Source organism: Pteropus medius, unplaced genomic scaffold (assembly GCF_902729225.1).
Source record: "Pteropus medius unplaced genomic scaffold, Ma_sr-lr_union100, whole genome shotgun sequence".
NCBI classification, from domain to species: Eukaryota; Metazoa; Chordata; class Mammalia; order Chiroptera; family Pteropodidae; genus Pteropus; species Pteropus medius.
Genome location: NW_024350319.1, coordinates 16,976,930 through 17,001,593, shown reverse-complemented (window position 1 = coordinate 17,001,593; position 24,664 = coordinate 16,976,930). Strand labels below are relative to the sequence as shown.

Below are 24,664 nucleotides of genomic sequence, written 5' to 3'. Positions count from 1 at the left end.
AACTTGTTAACATGTCTATAAAGAACTGTATTTTCCATTTTTTTCCCCTGAGGTCATTGCGAAAGTCCATGGATTGGCTGAATTGCAGAGTGAATAGCACTGGTTGTTGTTAGTTAGCTTTATTCTGAATGGAAAATGCCTTTTGGGCTGTTTTTCTAAGCTCTCAGTGAGCCTGATTACCTTGGGGCAGGTGAGCCTGTGCTTCCTTTCACATTCCATTTTCTTCAATACAGCATAATTCCGATGCACTCACCTTCACTGACTATAATCCTGACCTATTTTCTAGTCTCACTGATATATATCCTGCCAGTTATTTGTTGAAAGTATAAATTGGAAAGGTAAAGGAGCCTACTTTTACTCAAACTCTAGATCACATTGGGATCCATCCTGGAGAACCCAGAAAAATCAGTTGAATCTTATGTGGTGGTCTTCAACTTTGTTTGTACATTAGAATCACCCAGGAAGTGTTTCAAAATCCCTGTATCATGGACAAATTAAAATTGGAATCTCTTGGGCTGGGGGTGGAGAAGGCAGGACCCGAGTATTAGTCATTTTAAAAACTCACCAGCTAAGGTAAAAACCAGATTCACAACAAGTGAGCTTTACATCATCTCTTGAATTCCATCTGTTCCAGAAGAGTGGGCTTCAGAGTGCAATCAATCCCTAGATCCGCAGCATCAGCACTACCTGGCTCTCAATGTAAATGCAAATTCTCAAGCCCCACCCCAGACCTAGTGAGTCAGAAGCTCTTAGGGTGGGACCCAGCAATCTTTAGCCCTCCAGGTGATTCTGATACACCCTAAAGTTTGAAAACCACCAATCTAGAGCAGTAGAAAAGGATTTTATAAAAAGGGCCAATTAATTTTATTTGCGTCACTGTCATTAAATTAAGATATATGTGATTAAAGCAAAATAATATTTAAGTGCATTTTAAGTACAATGTAACTATAAATACTGTTGTAAGTTGCTTTTCTCAGAGTTTGATACCCATATAATCTGTATTAGAAGCACCTAGTTAAAAATATGTATATCCTGAGGATCCACTTCAAAGTTATGAATCATTTCTGTGGCAAGGCCCAGAATCTAATTTTTCACAAGCACCTCAGGTGGTTCTTTGGCAAACTAACATTTGAGAACCATTGTTTTAAATTGATGACACCTATCTGGGAATCTTTATAGGCTTCATTAAAATAAATGGTTCAGCTCTTTGCCCATACCAGTTAAAATTTCTATAATGATTCAGTTGATTAATTTGTAGTGTTAATGACAGTCAAATAGTCTATCAAAACTTTGTCTTATAAAAGCTGTTCTTTGTACTGAATATAACCACAGTCTGCATTTTTCACTTACTAAAAATGGTTACACCATTTTAATACAAATGATTTTCTATCATATTAAAGAGAATAGAATAATTTTATATTGTTGACTTACTTTGTAAAGGATTGTTTCTTATGTTAAGATTCTCTTCATACTAGTTGATAAAAGTAAAAACTTATTGATAATAGACAATGTTCCAATAACTACTAGTACACCAGGAACTTAATAAAAGGAAAAAATAATTTAAAGGGGTTCTGTAATCACTTGTCGCAGAACTGTATTTTACAGAAATGCCATTGGGGGAGTCCCTGGGTTAGAATAAAAAACAGAACCAGGGTCTGTATCAGTAAGAATAAGATAATAAAATATTGTTTTCAGCATGCTCATCATTTAAAAATGATCTCTATTTTTTTGCTTGGGAGGCAGAGATAGCCCATTATGAAGATTATTCAACAAAATCTATTAAGTTTAGTTCTAATAAAAAAAAATCACAAAATATTTTTTACTTAGCTAATCAATATGAATGAGCATTTTGATTTGCAATGATTGAATATTGTGCTTATGATTACCATTCATCACAATGTTCATTTTGACATCTACAGGCCATTGCTATTTTTGGAAGCAAAGAATCATGAAGCTAGTAGAAGTGATTTGAATATAATATTCAAATGGCTTTTACATATAAACATTCATTTAAACAAATAACTGGTTTCATCAATTCATAATAACTATGTTTAAGTGACTGTAAGTTGTGTTATTTTGTGTAAATTTCTACTTATATAAAATTGCATGTATGGTAATTTGAAATAATGTAATAATAATGTCATCTATACTAGTTCACATTTATTGAGTGCTTCCTATATTTCGGATACTGTTTTGTGTGTTTTACATGAAGTTTTTTCAGTTAATCTTCAAAAAACCTCATGAGATAGATTTAATAGATGAAGAAACTGAAGCACAAAGTGATAAACAGTTTGCCCAAGTAACATAGTAAGTGGTAAAGCTGGAACTTAGGTTCAGAGCTCTTGCTACTGTCTGATATGAATATGGAAATACGGTGTTAGTCAAAATAATAGCTTAATTGTTAATCTTGCACTAGAGTTCATTTTGGATTTTATATAATTTATAGGTTGTAAATGTCCAACTAAGTTTTTTCTAATTACTTTTTTTTTTTTTTTTAGCAAACTGCTTCTTCATTTTATTGTGCTATGTGTGGCAGGGGCTGCTGCTCATGCACAAGAACAAGGTAAGAATGTTACCTTGATACATATTGACTTATATAAAAATTTTGCTTTCAGACAGCAAAAGTATATGACTTTAATGATTTTCTATCATATCAAAGAAAATAGAATAAAGTCATCATAACCTTAAATTCAACGTTAAATAATAAAAAATTCTACCAGCACAATGAGAATGTAAGAGTGAAGAAACCAATTTTGGGGGGAAATATGACCTTTAAGAAATTACTCAGATCTTCCATCTGTGAAATTGCTTACATTTTTAAGCAAACTCACTATAAAAGAGAAGTTTTGTACAGTAAAAGGGCTTTGCTTGTGACTTCATTTTAAGTGGGAGTTCTTGGGGGTGGCAAACTGTGACTGAATTACCTTTGCACTTCTTGAAACAACACAAGCATATACTAAATGTTCCGTCTAGATTTACATCATGAAGAAACAAAATAAAATCTGCATATCAGTGGGCTAGGATTTTATTTAATTAAAATGGAGAGGTTTGAAAAATAATTCAGTGTTTGATTAGCTTTTGCTTGCTAGCTAGTTGCTCTGGTATTACCACGATAAAGTTTAAGGAATCTATGTATACCCTGATTAATTCATTAAACAATATTTTTAAAGTATCTTCAATTTGCCACATAAAAACCTAATTGCTAGTAATTGAAATACAAATAAGATAATATCTCTGGCCTCAAAGTGGAAGAAATATGCCTTTGTCAAAGATAAAAAAAAAAAAAGCCAAAGTCAAAGATAAAATCCCTGAAACTGTGCTAGATCTACAGACAGTATCACCAAGGCGCCCATTTTTTCTCCTCTGCTTTTATTAGCGGGGCTGTCAAGTTATTTATTCTGACAGAACCAACTTTTCACCTTTAGTGAGCCACTTGTTAGAATTTGGTCAGTCAACCAAATAACAGTAAGAAAAAGACAAATGAACCAAGATAAATAAATGAAATATATATAGGTAGAGAGAAAGCACAAAGAAAAGGTGGTTCTCATCTGTTTGATCAAATTGACAAGTGAACATAGATAAACATTCCATCAAATAGCATGTAGATGAATTAAAATATATATTTGAAGGCATGTTCTCATTCTCTTTTATGAGAAAATGGTTAAATTAGCTCGCATGTCACATGGAACTTCATGTACTGCTCTTCTTGACCAACTCATTTCTTACTTTATTTTGCTTTAAGTAGTCATGAAGAAGAGAGAAACTGTATGTCTTTATTTCTTGTTATTATTGCTGTTAAGTTTCTGAGAACTTATTATGTATCAGTCACTGTAGTGGTAGAATACATATTTTCTTCACCACTATGTCATTATAGGGTTTTTATAATTATGCCCATGATAGAATTGCTGAAACCAAGATTAAGAAGAATAAGTAACTACCACAAGGGTTACAGGCTAATAAATGGAAGAACCAAGATTTGAAATCAGGTATTTTTGATAGCAAAGCCTACAAATTTTTTTTTAAAATGAAGCCTCTTGGCCACAGAAAAAATAAGAAAGAGGTAAATTGCCATAATTAATTCAATATGTATTTTGTGTCTTGTCCTTTGCTGGTACTTTACATATGTTATTCTAATCTTCATAATGAACCTGCAGGTTAGATATTATAGATGAAGAAACTGAGGCTCGAAGAAAGGGGTTGCCCAGGCTTACACAGCTGAGACTTGAATCTAGCTCTGTCCATCTCTGACAACAAAAAAATTTTCCTCTATAAATCCCCTTGCTTCACAATACATCCCCCGCTGGTGTTATCAGTTTAATAATTTACAAAATGTATCATTATCAAAACATTAAAAATCCATGCAAAGAAAGATATAAGGAAAACTAAATATTTATGAATAGTTTTTTAAAAATTCAGAACCAATGAAAGGAATAAATCTTTCAACCTTAAGATTTCACTTATAGATACAAAATGTACTTTAAAAAAATTTATTTAAATTAATTTCAAGTATATAGTACATTGGTTAGACATCTATATAGTTCATAAAATGATCCCCCCAATTGCTCCCTCCCTCTCCTGGCCCTCCACCTAGCCATCATATTAATGCTAACTGCATTCCTTAGGCCTTGCTCCTCATCCTCGTGACCAACTATCAACTACTAATTTGTACTTCTTTAGCCATTCACCCCATTCTCCCAGTCCCTCAACCCCCTCCACTCTGTCCATCCCCAAATTGTCCGCAAAATGTGCTTTTTTATTTCAAGGTGAACTCATTATTTTTAGTTTTCCTAGAACCATAAAATTTTATTGTGAATTCTTAACAAAAAGAAAAATCTTTTAAAAACATCTTTGAGGTCAGAAAATTAGATACTTTTGAGTACAAAATAAATAATATAGTAGTATGTTATCAGAAACAGTACTTTTTTCTCAAAATAGATTTTTTGTTGAATTGTAATCATATAATAATATAACATTTATTCAGGAGATTAGAAAAACATTTGCAGAGAAATTGTGATTTATAATTATCACAAATAACATTTGCGACCTTAATTTAATACTACTAAATATGTCTTTGAACTAGAGATTATCCCAAATTAGACTTCTCAGAAATAAATATATTTATTTATGTTTTTGATAGTTTTCAAAATTTAAGAAAAGTTTAGAGTAATACTAGCATATAGTTTAAAAGTCGAGTTGTATTAGAAAACATAAAACAAGAAACAGTATTCTTTGACCTTACCTATTCCTGCAATCCTCTACTCAAACTCTCTTTTAGCCCCCTCTTTTGGCTTTAACCTCCATATTTCTTAATAATATGATTATATATTGTATTGTCTTCCTATTTTTGATAGTGAGGTTTTTAACATTTTTATACTATCATACGCTCCCACTTTCCCTTCTTCTATCCTCTCAAAATAGCTTTATCAACATTTTTGGTTAAATTAATAGTTAAACTTTACCTTATCACGACCATGAGTGTACTTTTATTAACCAACATTTATATTTTCTTTCCTATGCAATATTATAAGATTGTCTACTTTTTTGGTTTGCTTTGTATTCTGTATCACTATACTAATTCTTCTCAGATACTCCAAAAAAATTCTAAAATTACTTTGAAAAATACTTTCTAAAAAATACACCAAATACTCTAACCATTTTTTTCCTTTGTGATATTCCTTCTAGAAGCTAAAATTCTCCTCTTCTACCATGGATTGGTAGTTCTCTAAGCTTCCTATAGAGTTAATGTCTCTCATCTGTGTTAGGTCTACTCTCTTGGAGCTCATATTTTTCTTTTTCACCATCTATTTCCTTATTCGAGTGGAGCATAACATCCAGTAGCATCCAAAGAACTTGTACTTAGACGGTGCACTTTTGCAATATTGCATTTCTGAGAATGTGTTTATTTCACCCATATGCTTGAGGGTAGTTTGGGTGAGTATAGAATTTTAGGGTGTAAATAGTTTTCTCTCAGAATTTTAAAAGCTTTCATCTATCATTGTCTGGCTTATAGTTAGAAATCTGATATTATACTATTTTTTGATTCTGTATGTGTGACCCTTTTATTTTCCTCTTTAAACCCTTAAGATCATCTGTTTATTCTTTTTTTAGTTTTAATTGTAGTTGATTTTTATTTTTTATTTTATTAAAAAATGTTTTTACATTATTTTCAGATATACAGTACAATGGCTAGGCATTTATATAATTTATGAAGTGATCCTCCTGATTACTCTAGAATCCATTTGGCACTACACACAGCCGTTACAATAATATTGATTATATTCTCTGTGCTGTACTCTATATTCCCGTGGCTGTTTTGTAACTACTAATTTGAACTTCTTTATCCTTTCGCCTTTTTTACCCAGCCTCCCAAACCCCCACCTCTTTGGCAATCAACAGTTTGTTCTCCATATCTGTGATCTGTTTTTGCTTAGTTTGTTCATTTCTTTTATTTTTTAGATTGCACATATAGATCATATGGTTTTTATAGCTAACTCTATCTGACTTATTTCACTCAGCACACTACCCTCTAGGTCCATCCATGTCTTTACAAATGGTAAGATTTCATTTTTCATGGCTGAGTAATAGTCCATTGTACATATGTACCACCTCTTCTTTAGCCACTTGTCTACTTAGGTTGCTTCCATATCTTGGCTATTGTGAATAGTGTTGCTGTGAACATAGGAGTGCATGGATCTTTATGAACTAGTGTTTTGGTTTTCTTTGGATAAATATCCAGAAGTGCAATTGCTGGGTCAAAAGGTAGTAGTTCTATTTTTAATTTTTTGAAGAACATCTACACTTTTCCATCATAGCTGTACCAATTTACAATCCCACCAACAATGTACAAGGGTTCCCTTTTCTCTACATCTTTGCCAACACTTTGTTTTTTGATTTATTGATGACAACCAATCTGACAGATGTGAGGTGATAGCTCATTGTGATTTTAATTTGTATTTTTCTGATTATTAGTGATCTTGAGCTTCTTTTCATATGTTTATTGGCCATCTGTATGTCCTCTTTGGAGAAATACCTATTCATATCTTCTGCCCATTGTTTTAGTGGGTTGTTTGTTTTTTCTTGTTGAGTTGTATGAGTTCTTTAGAAATTTTGGATATTAATTCCTTGTCAAACGTATCATGGATAAATATATTTCACTTTCAGTAGGTTGTCTTTTCATTTTGTTGATAGTTTTCTTTTCCGTGCAAAAGCTTTTTAGTGTGATGTAGTCCCATTTGTTTATTTTTTCTTTTGTTTTTCTTGTCTGAGGATATATACCCCCCCCAAATTACTACATTACTCAGAGAGTTTGCTGCTTGTGTTTTCTTCTAGAAATTTTATGGTTTTGTGTCTTATATTTAAGTTTTTAATCCGTTTTGAGTTTATTCTTGTATATGGTATAAGAAGGTGGTCCTATTGCATTTGTCGGGCAACATCATTTGTTGAAGAGACTGTCTTTACCCCAGTGCATATTCTTGCCTCCTTTATCATAGAGTAAATGACTACATAGGAGTGGATTTATTTCTGTGTTCTCTATTCTGTTCCATTGACTTTATGTATCTGTTTTTATACTAGTACCATATTGTTTTGATTACTGTTGCTTTGTAGTATAATTTGATATCAGGTATTATGATATCTTCAACTTTGTTTCTCTTTCTCATGATTGCTGTGGCTATTTGGGATCTTTTATGCTTCTATAGAAGTTTTTGGTTTATTTGCTCTAGTTTTCTGAAAAATGACATTGGTATTTTGAATCTATAGATTGCTTTCAGTAGTATAGCATTTTAACGATATTGATTCTTCCTACTCATGAACACGGTATATGCTTCCATTTTTTTTTGTATCTTTTTCAATTTCTTTCCTCAATGATGTAATTTTATGAAAATGGGTCTTTTACCTCCTTGGTTACTTTGTTTCCTACGTATTTTACTGTTTTTGATGCAATTGTAAATGGGATTGATTTCTTAATTTCTCTTTTGATAATCATTGCTATATAAAAGTGCAACTGACTTCTGAATATTAATTTGGTATCCTGCTATTTTACTAAATTCATTTATCAGTTCTAACAGTTTTTTTGGTAGAATCTTTAGGGTTCTCTATATATAAGGTCGTATCATCTGCAAATAATGACAGTTTTACTTTTTCCTTTTCAATATAAGTGCCTTTTATTTCTTTTCCTTGCCTGATTGCTGTAGCTAGGAATCTCAATATTATGTTGAATAGAAGTGGTGAAAGTGGGTATCGTTGTCTTGTTTCTGATCTTAAGGAAAACACATTGAGTATGACGTTAACTGTAGGTTTGTCAAATATGGCGTTTATTATGTTGAGGTATGTTCCCCTCTTCCCAGTTTGCTGAGAGTTTTTATCATAAATGGATACTAGATTTTGTTGAATACCTTTTCTGCATCTATTGATATGATCTTTCAATTTGTTTTTATCTTTCAATTTGTTTATGTGGTGAATCACTTTAACTGATTTGTGAATATTGAATCATCCTTGCATCCCAAGAATAAATCCAACTTGATGATGGTGTATGATATTTTTAATATATTGCTGAATTCAGTTTGCTAATATTTTGCTGAAGATTTTTATATTAGTTCATCAAGGATATCGGCCTATAGTTTTCTTTTTTTTGTAATGACTTTGTCTGGTTTTGGAATCAGGGTACTGGTGGCCTCGTAAAAAGAGTTAGGGAGTCTTCCCTTCTCTTGAATTTTTTGAAATAGTTTGAGGAGAATAGATGATAATTCTTGTTTGAATGTTTGGTAAAATTTACCTATGAAGCCATCTGGTCCAGGACTTTTGTTTTTTGGAAGTTTTCTGATTACTGATTTCATTTTATTGGTTGTAATTGATTGGTTCAGACTTTTTGTTTCTTCTTGATGCAGTCTTGGTAGATTGTATATTTCTAGGAATTATCTATTTCTTCCAGAATGTCCAGTTTGTTGGCATATAATTGTTTGGAGTATTTTCTTATAACCCTTTGTATTTCTGTGGAGTCTATAGTTCTCCTTTTTCATTTCTGATTTTATTTATTTGGGTCCTCTTTTTTTCTTGATAAATATGGTTAAAGGTCTAGCAAGTTTGTTTATCTTTCCAAAGAACCATCTCTTAATTTCATTGATCTTTTATATTGTTGTTCTAGACTCTAGTTCATTTATTTCCTCTTTAATCTTTATTATTTCCTTCTTTCTACTCACTTTGGGTTTTGTTTGCTGTTCTTTTTCCTGTCTGGGAAGCTCTTTATTTATTTCACCTTTAATTTTAATTAAATTTTAATTTTAATTTTGCTGGGTAGAATAGTCTTGGTCGTAGGTTCTTGTTTTTCATCACTTTGAATATTTCGTGCCTGCGAAGTTTCCATTGAGAAATCAGCTGACGTTTTTATGGGAGTAATCTTGTAAATAACTAACTGCCTTTCTCTTGCTCCTTTTAAGATTCTCTCCTTGTCTTTAAGCTTTGGCATTTTAATGATGATGTGTCTTGGTATGGGTCTGTTTGGGTTTCCTTTATTTGGGACTCTATACTTTCTGGACTTGTATGTCTATTTCCTTCATTAGGTTAGGGAAGTTTTTTGTCATTATTTCTTCAAATAGATCCTCAATCCTTTGCTCTCTCTCTTCTTCTGGTATCCCTATGATGCAGTAATTGGTGTATTTGATGTTGTCCCAGAGGTCTCTTAAACTTTTCTCATTTACTTTGATTCTTTTTTCTTGTCACTATTCTAGTTGAGTGTTTTCTGCTACCTTGTATTCCAATTCGCTGATTCAGTCCTCTGCTTTATCTAGTCTACTATTGATTCTGTCTATTCTTCATTTCAGTTATGTTATTCTTCATTACTGTCTGGTTCTTTTCTGTGGTTTCTATGTCCTTTTTTATGTTTATTATCTCTCTCTTGGAGTCCTCACTGAGATGATCTATTCTCCCCCGAAGTTCATTGAGCATCCTCATAACCAGTGTTTTGAACTCTGTCTTCGTTAGGTTTCTTACCTCCATATTGTTTCATTTTTTTTCTGGAGTATTCTCCTGTTCTTTCATGTTTCTTTGTTTTCTCATTCCAGTGCCAATGTTCATTTGTATGTATTAGAAAGATTTATTATGTCTCCCAGCCTTGGTCAGGTGGCCTTATCTAGTAGGTGACCTGTGTGGCCCAGTGGCACAGTCTCCTTGATCAGGTGCGCTTAGTGCTCTGGATGTGTTCCTTGTGTGGGTCGTATGTGTTCTTTTGTTGTAGCCAATCCTTGATTGCTGTTACTATGTCATTGGATGGGATTGACTTTGGGTTGACTGGCTGTGGGGATTGGTCATGCCCATAAAGTCTGAGCTGCTGTGTGGAGGCTGACCCCACTGAGTGAAATTCACCCCAGCAGGCTCGTGTACCTGTTGAGACCACCTTTCGAGTGTGCCTATTATGAGGCTAGTCAAGTGGTGCTTTGTTGTAGTCTGATGCCAGCCTCTGGGTATGTTGGTTCTGGGGCCCCATGGGAGGGGCTCTCACATAGGTCAAGGCAGCCACTGCCTTTGAGTGTTTAGGACTACCTGGTAGGAGCTACAGAGCAATCCATGAATGGTTGCTGTCTGTGCTGGATCTGGACGCAAGTGAGAGAGACCACACCACAAGCCGAGGTAGGTTACCCACAGTACTGGCCCTCAGGCGGCTCGGCATAAGGATCAGTGCACCTCAAGGCCTGAGGCTGTCTTCCAGGTGCCCGTAAGTCTCTGTAGTTGTAAGAGCCTTTGGTCGGGATTTTGGTGGGGAAGGGACCCAGGGAGTCCCTGGGGTAAGGTGTGCAGACTTCCTGGCCAATGCAGTGGAGTGAGCCAATTCCATAGGGCCAATGCAGATTGCTGCCAGTGCTGAGCCCGTGGGCTCCCACAAAAGTCCCAGATTACAGCAAGGCCAGTCACCATCTGCCTCAGGCCTGCAGACCCCAGCGATCTACCCAAGACAGTTTGGGCTGGCACCAGTGGCTCGCCACCAAAAGTCTCTGTCATAATGTGTGGGCCATGTGTGGGCAGTGTGAGCTGAGGGCAGCTGCCTGCCCACAAATGCATGGCCAAGGTAAGGTATAGTGTGGAGCTGGCTGTCTGGCAATGAGGCCTACCCTGAGCAATTTGTGGGTTGGGTGGTGTGGGGTCCTAGGGCGACAAGGGGTAGAGCAGGTCAATCTCACTGGTCCAATGCAACTTCAGAATTGGCCCATGCAGGGAGAGGCCTTAACACTGGCAAGATGATGCGCATCTATAGACTGCACTGGAATCGGTCCTGACAAAGGAACAGTGATGGCTGTCCCTTCAGCTCTTGCCCTGGTACCACACAACTCAGTCTTTCCCCTTATGTCTCTTGCACCTCCTGAGCTGCTGATCTTCTGGTAGAACCCAGGGTAAGAGTTTGCGAGCAAGTGAGTCTGGATGGGCCCTTTAAGGTAGGCATCTGGATTTCAGGTTCCTTCTGTCTTACCCAGATGGCCAGAATCCCCACTGATTTTTACAGTCAAATGTTGTGGGAACTCCTCTTCCAAGACTGTAACCCTGGGCTAGGGAGCCCATGTGTGGGTCAAGGGCCCTGTGTTCCTTAGGGGGGCCTCTGCAGCTGCTCTTTCTCTCCCGGTGCTCAATTGCCACGTGTGGGTGCAGGACCAGCCTGCTTAGTGTCTGCATTACTCCTACCAGTTTCATTGTGGCTTCTTCTTTATATCTTCAGATGTATGTATTATGCTCAGCTAGACTTCAGATGATTCTCCAAGTTGTTTGTTTTATAATTTGGTAATTGTAATGTGATTGTGGAAGGAAGCGAACCCTGCTTTTATCTAGCCCTCCATCTCTACTGGAACTTCCGTTTATTCTTGATATTTTGAAATTTCACAATAATGCACCTTGGTACCGGTACTGGTCCTTTATCTCCCCAGTTTATAGCTCTGGACACTCAGTATGTACATTCAATGTGGAAATATCTTTCATTTTCTGGGTACTTTCTTATGTTAGTTCTTTCTCTCTGATGTATTTGTTTCCTCTTTTGAAAGTTCTATTGGTCTGATATTGGATCTTGTGGATTGGGTCCTTATTGTCTTATGTTTAGCTTCTATTTTCCCATATTCGTTTTTTATTCTATTTTATATTAGATTTTCATGAGTCACTATTCCAAACATTAAATTTTTTATTTCTGCTGTATTTAAGTTTTTAAGAGCTTTCTCAGATTGTTGCTTTTTTAAAAAATAGCATCTTGTTCTTTCTTCTTTGATGCAATATATACTCTTATCTTTCTAAAAATAAAAAGTTTTCTCAATCTTTTCTTCTACTCCCTGCATTGTCTTTGTTTCCCACAAATTTTTGTTTATTTTGGTCTGTATTTTATGTTGGAAAAGTTCTTTATAAGTCTATAGTACTTGTGTTATTATTTAAATGTAAAGCTCTAGAAATGTGCTGGGAAACTCTGCATGGGTAGACTTGTTAACTGGTATATTTTACATAGAGAGTGAGTAAGGTTGGTTTTAGCTGCCCATTATGTTGTTGGACCACAAATGTGTAAGGCTATGCAGTTTCTTTAGAGAAGAATCCTCCAATATCTTACTTGTAGAATATAATCTTGGTTGCCACTGTTACTAAAGTTAAGTGATATAAAGAGGTTTTTGTGGGCGTGGGGGCGAGGGGGCCGTCTCGTCATTTAGTGTGTAGATTTTAACTGAGTCCCTTTGTTCTCATGGGACTCAGAGACGGCTATGATTCAGTGTTTCTACATAAGCTTGAATCTTCTGTTATGTTCTTAAAGCTTTTTATACTTTCAAACCCCACCTCCATTTGAAGCTCCCTGCCTCTCTCTTGATTTCAGTGATTTGATGCCTTCAATTCTTGAGCATTTTCAGGATTTTGTGATGTGAATTGGCTCACCTGTCATTAGCACCTGTCTCTGCAAAGCCCTTAGTGTTCAAGGATTTTTTTAGCTATGCTAACTCCATGTGTTTTTCATCTTTTAAAAATTTCTCTATATCTCTTACTTGCTATGTCTCTTCTACCCATTCACTATGCCCATGTAGTTTTAGACCATATTTCCTTATTCTCATTTTAGTGAGATTTTAAGACTAAGCAGAGATAAATATCTGTTATTTGCCATGTTCTCAGTTATTCCTTTAAGTCTTAACACAACTGATAATATAAATTTTGTATTTGTTTTATAATGAAGTTTTAGTATAACCTAAAAATAAGTGATTTAACTTCAAGTAATAATAATTTAAGGCTCCATTTCTTTAGTATTTGACAGATATAGATCCCTTATCTGATACAGTCTACTTCCCTTATTACTCTGTCATTGTTGGTGGGCTGGCTGCCAATGAGATTGGCATAAATTTAACCCCTGTACATGATAACTTACATTATACAAGATATGTAGCTGGTTCTCAACATACACAGATCCCTAGGTGTGAAAACCACATGTGTAGAAATCCAGTGTAGAATACTCATCTCCACAAGAGTATTTTCTGTGAAAATTAATCTAAAACGTGTTTATTGTTAACAGAGAAGAAGCTCAGTAACTCCAAGCTTCAGTAACTCCAAGTATCTAGCTTCAGTAACTCCAAGTATTTTCTGCCCAAACTCCTTTATGGACACTTGAATTTTTTTTACATAAGTTAAAGCTTCATTTCTCATTTTGTAAATAAGTTTGCTTTCATCTCTTTATCCAGAATAGATCTATTATTTACATTAAGAATACTTTAAAGTCACAGTTGCCATTTTTCACATACCCATTGTGACAGTGGTGCTAAAGCACAGGTGTTCTGGGGACAGAAGCCTGGGTTAATGTCCATGTTCCAGTGCTTACTACCTGTGTGACCTTGAGCAAGTTCCTTAAAAACTCTGTGCCTCATTTTCAGCAATTCTAAAGTGAAGATAATAATAGTTCTTACTACATAAGGTAGTTGTATGGATCGAATGAAAAAACATATGTAAAGTCTTTATTGCATGCTTGTTATATGATGAGCATGCAGTAAATTTTAGTAGGAAAAAAAAAGAATACTCCAGATCTTTTTTTCCCCATAAACTCATAATGTTGAAAAAATAAAATAAAACAAAATAGTTGGATTGAGACAACTTCCTTTTGTTCCTTAACTCAGTGAGCTGGCAGTCAGGAAGCCTATATGTGAGTCTTGATTCTGGTACTATTTTGCTGAAGCCACATAGAACAATAGAAAGTAGATATTGGGTAATTTTCTAGATAATTTAGTCAATTTGGTAAATATGCAAAGAAAAGAAAAATGTGTTTAGACTTGTATAATCTTTCTTGCTTACAACTTTGGTAACTTTATTTTAAGCAATTGTTTTATTTTTTCATCCTTGTCTACTAGAAAGAATATGACTTTTGGGACTTAACTGAGAGTTCATTATAATTAAGTGCTATGTTATATTAATTTAGTTCTTTAATAATGAGTTAACGCTATAACTTATTATATTCTAAGTGATATTATTCTGTACCTTTAATCTAAAATTTTATAACTTTTTAAAAAGACTTTAAAGCTATCAATTACTAAGAAATGTAAGAGACCTTACATTTTGAGGAATAAATATGGCATTACCCTTCTTTCTCCAGTTTGTGATAGAATAATGTTGGGATTGACAGGTAAAATGTTTCTTTGGTTCTCTATACTTGTAAAACAAATGTAACTGTTAGCTCTCCCATGTCTGTTTATTTAGGCATATGCTATTCCACCACAGAGTCAATTATATAGCCACCAGAGTTAGAGTCAAATACCTGGGTATGAGTCAGTTTTATTATCTGCTGAGACTCAATTTCTCCTTTTTTTCTTTCCTCTCTTTCTTTTTTCTTCTTCTCAAATTTCCATCCTTTCCCCATTTCCTATCTCTCTCCTTCCATCTCTCTCTTTTCTTTCCTCTTCCCCTCTTTCCTTCTAACTAGCGATATTATTGATACTGTCTACAAGTTTCAAATAAAAGGCAAGTGAAATTGGTGTGTCTATATCTCAGCATCAGCCTTGCAGGCTTGGAAGACTGGTTTTGTTAGCATATGAGAAAGGAAATATTTGTCAGTGTACAACAAAACAACAACAAACAAAAATTTCACTAAAGGCTTAATGAGGACATAACACTTGAACCGAGTCTTATAAGATGAGTAAACTTGATACGAAGCAGTTTACTTAACAGGGCTCTGAAAAAATGGGATTAAAAAAACAAAAACAAATAGGCTTCGATATGGTAAGACGTTCAAGGAAAAGAAAAAAAATATTGAGAGTGTGGAATGCCATGGAGTGAGCAAATATATCATTAAAGAGAAAATTGTGTAAGGGCTAGTATAAGTTAGGAGGCAGTCTTTAAGACCGTACTTACTTCTGACACTAACTACAAGTTTGAGGATCCCCAAGACCACCTTCAGCTTCATCAGTGCTCTAGAAGGACTCATGGGACTCAGGAAAATCTGTTTTACTCACAGTTATGGTTTATTACAGAAAAGGATACAGATTAAAATCAGTCCAAGGAAGAAACACATGGGGTAGGGCATAGGGAAGTCCCATATGTGGACTTCCAGTGGGGTCATGGTTAGTGTCTACTTTCCCAGCAAAGATGCATGGCAATATGCATGGAGTATTGCCAACCAGGGAAGCTTGCCTGAGCCCTTGTGTCCAGAGTCTTTATTGAGGCTCTACCATGTAGACATGATTGACTGCTCATGTAGCTGACCTCAGTCTTCAGTCCCTCTGGTGGTTGAACTGATAGCACATGACCCAAAGCCCTCACCATAAATCACATTGTTAGCCTATCTGGTGTGGCCCAATAAACAAATATATTTTTACCAGGCAAGACATTTTAAGGCTTATAGATTACTTCCCAGGAGCTGAGGGCAAAGACAAGACTGTTCTTTGGGCAGTTTAAATTCTTTACTACACAAGTAGCATGTGGCATTGGGTGCCAATAGTGGAAACGGTGGAAAAAAAAGGAGTTTGAAAAAGTAGAATCAAGATGAAATCTCCAGTGATTTACTTGTATTACTTGACAGTTTTGCAATAAGGCTACCATACTAATCAGAATTATAAGAATTTTCTTAAATGTGCTAATCTGCTTATTAGCCTCATAAAATCTATCATAGACACACAAAGTTCTATGCAAAAATAAGTGTAAAAATTATTTTAGAATGAAGTCAGAATCTCTTAATGAGGGAGTGAGAGGTTGGAAAGTGGTAAAAATATTTTTTTAAATAAGATATGCACAGGCCGAAAGAGCATGGATTCTTTATTCCTTCTTTAATGGTTCCTTTTTATTTCTAGTATGAACGATCTTCCTGAGAGTGATCCTTTTTTTCTATATTCTTCCTGTTCTGATCTCTTGTTTTTGTTTTTGTTTTTGTTTTTTAAATCACCTTGGACATTTAGCATAAACTAAAAAGAGAAAAGTTATTAGGATGTGAGACTGGACATGCAGGTAGGAATTAGATCATTAAGGGCCTGAGGGCTGAAACAAGAAGTTTGAGTTTTGTACTAAAAGCTGTGAGAATTACTGATGTGTTAAAAGAGGGAGAATCATGAACTAAATGTTCATTTTGTTCTATACTTTAGAAAAGTTTCTCTAGCAGCAGTATGGATGATGGATTAGACAAGGGTATCTTACAAGAGACAAAGAAATCTGTTAGGAAGCTAATATTATAATCTAAGAATAAAGAGAGCCCAACTAAGACTTGTGTTGGACTTGATGACTGAAAAGATATGACCTTCACGTCTATGGTCATAGCACTGCTGATCGACTTAGTAAATAACAATTTTCACACTCACACACAAAAAGCAAACCAATTGTCTTGATTAAACCAGGTTGTGACCATGCCCGGCACCAACTCGAATGTACTTCACTTTTTAAAATCCCTGTGTTGGATCCCAGTGCCCGGCACATATGAGCTACTTAATACGTAGTTGACCTTGAAGGTGCAATAGGAGACACTTGGGCACTATTAAATACCGTAAAAAAAAAAAAAAATGGAGAATGGGTGGGAAGGAAGTATCAAAGATTATTATTAGGATTCTGGGTTAGATGACAGGATTGATTGATTAATTCATTCATGCAATACTTACTGTGGGCCTACTTTGTTTTAGTCACTGTTCTACATGTTGGAAAATAACAGTAAAACAAGATAAAGTTCTACCCTCATGGACTTACACTTCAACTAGGAAGTTAAGCAATAGTACTGTTTTCAGTGCTATGAAGAAAAAATGAAGCAATTGGGGCAAGGAGGCTATTTTGTATTTTAGGTAATGTAGTCAGAGAAGGCCTCTTTGAGGAGGTCATATTTGAGCCTAGGTCTGAGTGAATTAAGTGTTTAGAGTATTATAAGCAGAGAGAACAGTAAATGCAGATATTATGACCTAAAAATGAGTTTCATGGTTTTAAGGAGTAAGAAAAGACCAGTTTAGCTGGAGCAAAGTAAGATGGGATGAAATGAATAGATATGAGATCAGAGAGGTAAGAAGGGAGCTGATGACATAGGTTTCATACACCGTGCAAAGAGTTTGAATTATATTTTTAGTGTAATGGTAAATACTGGAGGATTTGTTCAGGAAAGTAACATGATATAATTTACACTATAAAAAAATTACTCTGGAAGCTGTTGTGGTAGTAGGGCTTTTCACTGAGAAAGGGACTAAAGTAAGAAGACAAATTTAGGGGGAAGATGTATTGAGTTAGAAGTGCTTGTGGGACATCTAATCTCCACTGGATAAATTCAATAGGCAATTGGATATGCAAGCCCAGAAGAGAGGTTTTGTGAGTCAGCATATGTGGTTATCAAAACCATGGTTTGGATGAAGTCATTAGGCTTGGTGTTTACAGTAAAAAAAAGAGCAAGGCGTTGTCTTGGTAACAACATAATTTATTCTCCATTTAAGAAGTAAATAGGTGAAGGAGACAAAATCGGTTCCGCTGTTAGGTGCCATATGCATTCCTAAAATTTATCATGCTAAGAGATTGGCTCTACAAGACTGCCTGCACTCAAATTCCACCTCTGCAATTCCTAGTTGGGTGACCTTGGAAAATTGTTTAAAATCTCCGTGGCTTAGTTTTCATAACTGTCAGATGGTGTTAACAAAAGAATTTACTTCATAGTGTTGTTGTGAGAATTATATGGCTTAATATAGTAAAGTTCTTAAGCCAATGCATAGTACATTAGAATTTAATAAGTGCTGCTATTTTTCTTATTCTTTAAAATAAATACAAAGCACTGAATAATGTGCCTGGTTAATAATCAGTATGCTTTAAATGGTAACTGATTTCCTTAGTTACACAAACAGGATTGATTTTGTAGTTAGGGACACTCATGAAACAAGTAATTTACTGTAGACAGCTAAGTTTTTCCTTGTTGTATTCACTAGTATCAAATATCTGAATTTAAATCAAAATTGTAATTTAGTGATATCCAGGGTCAGGCCTAAATTATTGTTAAAGAATCTGTCCTCTAGTAGAAACCTTTTTCTTTTTTCTCTTGTTCTCCCCACCCCTCTCATCTGTTCCTTCTATCCTTAGGAGTTCTTTAGTCTCTCTTCTGTCAACATCTGCTCAAAGATTTTGCTAAACGTCGTCACACTAAGGCACAAAAGCTTAAAACTAGAATAACAACTAGATTTCACCTCCAGTGCCGACTCTGGTGGCTAACTAGAGAATATTCCCCCACTATTCCTTGAGATTTCTTTGGGGGAAAAATAACCCTGTCATGATTAATTAGTGAGGCTTACCACGGGGAATGTGAAGTGGTGTGAAGAATATAGTGGCTGTAAGACAGCCTGGCAGGGAAAAATTGTAGACTTTGAAGTCAGACTGATTGGGCTCAAATTGATTTCTACCATTTATCAACTGTGTGATCTTGACCAAGTTATTTAATCTCTATTGGCTTCACATTCTTTATCTGTGAAATGGGTGTAGACTTTAAGTATAAACTTGAAATCATGAGATATTATCTTCCCACTTTTGTTTATGGATATCATAGAAAAGAGACAAGGTGAATGAAATAATAAATAAACCTGAAAACTTCATTTTCAGCAAAACTAGGGGACTGATATAATCTGCAAGCTCTCAAAATAATCTGAGAAAAACAGGTACCGTATGGAGTAAAGTTAATAGTAAGATTTCAGAGAGCAACAGCAAAACCAAACTTCCTGAAGGTGACAGCTCACCCTGAAGTACTTAACCTTTAGCCCTTGCACAAAACAAGTGCTACAGGATCTGGGGAGGACCGAAGCTGCCAAGAAGGAAGTCCAAGAAAGAAGCACAGATAATAGCTAAATTACTCAGTGGAAATAGATTTCAGAAAATGCAAACTCTACTTCTTGAGGTGAAGGATTCATTCTGAAGCATATACCGAGAGTAGATTCAGGGGAAAAAGAGTGAGAGGTTGGGAACAGGGCTTGCGTACAAGTTCTCCTGGGCTAGGATTGATTTAGAGAAGAAGGTGGGGATATGTTGAGGAGCCATATGAGAAGGAACCTGGTAATACTGAAACACAGCCTTTGGGTTTTGAGATTTGGAAGGCATAGCCCTCTGTCTTCTCTCTCTTCTATAAATTGCTGGGTTACAGAATAATACGTAACTACAAGCAGTTGGCACAGAATAAATAGAAAGATAGGACAAAGTAAAATGTAGATAAAAACAGCAAAAATGAGAAGGCACACATAAAAAAATCACTTCTATGAAGGAAGATCATAAAGTAGAAATATAAGAACTCAGTAAAAGAAAGTGATGGCAAGACATTAAAAGGATATGAATTGTGAGCTTGTAGAACTCAGGAAAGAAGTTGTAGGAACAAAATCTTTTTATAAATCCAATGAAATTGGAAGGAGCACAAAGAGACATTAAACATTGTAGGAAACACAAGAAAGATAGAAATGAGAAAGTCAACAAACAGAACTGAAGAACATTCTTTAAAAGATTACAGAGAAATTATAGATGTAGAAGATAACAGTGGAGATTCAACATAATCATAGTAGGAATTTTTGAAGAAGAAAACCAAAACTATAAATAGAACAAATATTCAAGGATATAATTCATGAAAACTTTGCTGAAGTAAAAACAAACAAGCAAAAAGAACAACAACAAAAAAACCTGAGTCTATACAACAATGGGCATACTATGTGCCTGGAAACATTTATACAGAATGGTCAAAATGAAGCCATATCCTAATAAAATCACTGCACTTCAAAGATAAAGAACAGTTCTTTTGGGCATGCTGGTAAAAATTCAAGACATTTGGAAGGAGAAAAAAAAATTAGCCAACTGCAGATTTTTCTATCCTAACATTCAACACCTAAGGATGGTGGATCCATATCCACAAGATATTCAAGAAAAGACAATGTCAGCAAAGAATTTTATATCCAATGAAACTTAAGATATAAGGCTACTAACAAACATCTAAAAAGTCACTCAGGAAATGTTCCCATGAAAGCTTCTTGTGAAAACTAATAGAGGATAAACTTCAGCAAAGAGGAAATGACTGAGAAATCGACTGCAAAAAACTGGCTCAGTTGATCTGAACACAGTGTGGGAACAGAACAGAATATCAATGCCATACAAACTAATAATATAGGAATGGTATAACCACCAAAAAGTGGGAGGAGAAGAGAGAGATGAAAGGAAGTGGATTAATTTTGATGGTTAGTTCACATATAGAATTTGAGAATAACATAATATTATCCAAAGCTGATAAATACAATAAAACACTATAAGAATGTTTAATAATAAAAAGGTAAATACTAAGAAAAATAATCCTATTGACTAATATAAGATGGTGAGAAAAAGAGGGAAGAGGGAGAAAAGGAAAAGGAAACATTGTTTATAGGAAAGAAGTAAGAGATATGTTCAAATAAAGAGGGTTAGGGATATTGTATACATTAACAATTTTAAAGATAACTCTCGTAATAAAAATACAAACGTTCCTAAATCTCCAAAGAACTACATATAAAAAGGAAGCAAAAGAAACAAAGTACATAATGAAAGACTTAAAAAAATAAAAATGAGAAAACAATATAAAGTAAAATAACAGATGAAGCAAACCATCATATCAATAAATGTAAATAGATTTAATTTTGATATCCGAAGAAAAAAATTTTCAGATTAGATCACAAAATAAATCAAGCTCTTTCCTCTTTACCTAAAATATAGTGTTTCAAAGTAGATATAAAAGCATGGGCAAAGGTATATCAGACAAATGCAAACAAAAAGGAAGTTGGAGAATGGGGACTTAGTTTTAATACCAGATAAGTAAAAATTATACCCCCCAAAATGATCAACCACACATAGTAGTATTTTTAATGATTCCAAAAGGTATGATATCCAGTAAATATATGAATATTATGACTATATATCCATAATAACCATAACATCAATATTCATAAAACTTAAGACCACATGAAATAAAAGGCTAAGTAAGCATGCTAGTGGTAAGAGACTTTCTTTACTTCTTAGTTTATGACAGATGAATTGTGTAAAAGTAAACAAGGATATACAGGATATAAATAATAAATTTCAGCTAACTGGTTTTAAATCCTCTACCCTGAAACACCTTTGCAAGTGCTTATTGAAGGAAACAGATCACTTAATAAGCTAAGTTTCAGAAATAGGAAGTGCAGATTAGACACTATTCTCTTATCACAATGCTATTAAGTTAGATTTTGATAATTCAATGAGAAAACAAATAAAACCCTTCTAATAGGAAATTTTAAAAATTTTTATTAAATCACTTGAATCAATGGAAAAATACAAGTAAAAGTTACATAGTTTCTAGAAAGTCCACAAAAATGAAAATACATACCACATATCAAAACCTGTGGAATACAGCTAAAGCAATACTCAGAAAATTTATAGCTTCAGTTTTATAAATAAAGAACCAACTACTCATTTTTAGAAATTAGAAGGAAAATGAACCAACAGAAAACAGGATAATATAATTAATATAAATATTTAAATTAATGATATAAAAAACTGACAAAAATAGTAGAAAAGATAAAGAAAAATCCAAAGTCTATCCTTTTGTAGTGACCAATAATGGTACTGACTTAAGAACAAATAAAGCAAAATATTTAAAATTGGAAAATTATACAGAAAAATCAAAGAAACAGGAAGACAAAAAGGATTTTAAGGGGATATTACATGAAGATCTTTAGGTATTCGAAAGCTTAGAAGAAAGATATTATTTCATAGAAAAATATGAATTTCTAAAATTTATTCAAGATGCAGTTGAAAATTAGAATAAATCAATGAACATAAAAGATTAAGAAAGTGAATGAAGAGCTATCAATGAAAAAGCCAACATGATAAGTTTGGTTAACAGCTGAGTTTTATGTAACTTTTGAGAAAAAAGATAATTTTAAAGATAATTAAACTGTTCTATGCCATAGAAAACAATTAAACTTCAGTAGTATAGTCTGATAAAGATAGTACATCAAGAGGAAAACTACAGACCAGTCTTAGCTGAAATATTAATGCAATAATTCTACATGTTATTCTTTAAGAATCCAGTAATATATCAAAAGAATAATATATAACCATAAAGTAAATTTTTTTTTAGGAATGCAACGATGGTTCAATAACAAGACATTTATTGAATAGTAAATACACATATATATAACATATATATGTATTCTAAAGTTTTCAAATAATACTCTTTCCAATAATTTTTCTTTTAACAGAATCAAAAATTTGAGGCAGTAGATAGCAAGGATTATTGTTAAATGCAAGGAGAGGTTTTCTTTGGGTAAGGGGCAGCCCTTGATATCATACTACATAAGTATGACTCTTTCTTTGTGTAAAATAGCCTATCTGGCACCATAGAATGATAACTTTTACATACTTTATGATTATATATATACTTTAAGTATTGTGATTTTTCAAAGTAGCAGTGTTTCTTCCATAATTTACTTCTCATGTTGAGATGTACATACCCTTAAAGGCAGGTAGCATTGGGTAAGAGTATCCAAAGTCACAGACTAAACATGGTATATGTTTCAGAAATGTAAATTTTCATTGAAGATTGGGGATGGGACTAGTTCACTGATTTAGCTGGTAATTCATGTTTTATATTAAAATAAACATAGCTATATTATGGTATAAAATTAAAAATTTTTATAAATTGCAATTATGAAATGTGAGAAGTTAAAGATATTTTTTGTGTTTTTATGAGTCCTCTTTAAAATATTTCCCCAAATCCTGGAAAAGCATATAATTCTAAATTGCTGTTGGAAATATTTTGGTGGAAAAGTTTGAGAGACACTGTTATATAATAGCTTTGATACTGATCTTTGTACCTAAATACAAACATATAAAACTATTATTAAATTACAACTACTTTATAAAGAAATGTTTGCTCTAACCTTAAAATAAAACACATATGTGTTTTGTAGAGCTCTCCAATGAGAAAACATTTTAAGTGTATTGCTAGATTATATAAGAGTGATATTCAGTAATTATTTTTTTGTTGTAAATAGTTGTCAGACTTGGGTCTGACATTTGCCATTATGTTTGCTATTTGTAATAAACATGAATTATCAAATATTGACTAATTTCCTAAAAAAGGAAAACTAAGATGAGGTACTGTGTTCCTGGATAATCTTTAAAAACTTTTATTTTTCTTTATCACAATTATGAATTAACAATTCTTCAACATTTCTTGTTGGAAATGATTACATATGTACAAAGATACAGATGGGAAATTTTTAACCAAAAGAATATTAAAGATCATATGGCTGACTAAGCTGTTCTGTATCTTTAAAAAGTATTTATCATTCTTTACATATGGCATTTAATTGTATAGGGCTCTAGAGATAAATGTGACATCTGATTAGATTGTGGTGGGGCAAATTCATTCATTCAGAAATTATAGAACTATTTGCAAGGCAGGTATAGTAGATATCTGATAATGGGTCAGACAAAGACTGTCTTACAAGAGTTTACAATTGGGTGAGGGAGATAAGCAATATACTGTCAGAAACATTGCAATAAAAAATAAATCCATAGTTAAATAAAATCTCTATTGTGTAACTAGCTATATTATATAATAAATATTGAAAAAATTACAGATTATTTGTATAAAAATTAGAAGACTAAGAAAAAAATGGGAGAGAGAGAAACTTAGAAGGGAGAGAAAAAGAATAGTTCACTTGTCCAGGAGATATAAAGGTGACTGAGTACTTTAAGTGTAGGACACACTTAAGGTATTAGGCAAAGGGAGAGCTCATACGTAAGGCTAAAAGGGAAAAAAGCCTGAAAAATTACAGTTTAAAGGATTGCGTAAATTTAATTTATAAAATGATTTCCAAGTTACAAATGTCTTTTTGTTAAGTATGTCCCCAGTTTCTCTTTAACATAGAAGTTATAAAATTTTAAGTTTCAAATTAAAGAAGTAAATAACATCTGGGACTCTTTGAACATGTATATTCATTGGTGTAATAAATAAGATTTCTAATTGATTGGGAAAAAATGAGAGAACACATTAATTGAATTTGAGTTTAGGGATATTAGTGTGTACCTGTGTGTGTGTACATTTTTCATATTATTGAGTATAGCATTTATTCCCCCTCTCTGTATCTCTTATTAACTGGAAATTAGTTATTAATAGAGGATGCTTATTTCAGGGATTACTGTTGATACAGACAAGGAAGATTTTCTCATACTCAAACATTTATATGAACACGTG

The 24,664-nt window shown here is 33.8% G+C and overlaps 1 protein-coding gene across 1 annotated transcript in view; it reads left to right on the top strand.

Moving 5' to 3' along the window:
- COL24A1 (collagen type XXIV alpha 1 chain) overlaps positions 1–24,664 on the top strand; it is a 288,275-nt gene that overhangs the window by 6,941 nt on the left and 256,670 nt on the right. Inside the window, exon 3 of the mRNA XM_039838730.1 lies at positions 2,499–2,563. Coding sequence (XP_039694664.1) covers positions 2,499–2,563 — 65 coding nt within the window. The remainder of the gene's footprint in view (positions 1–2,498; positions 2,564–24,664) is intronic.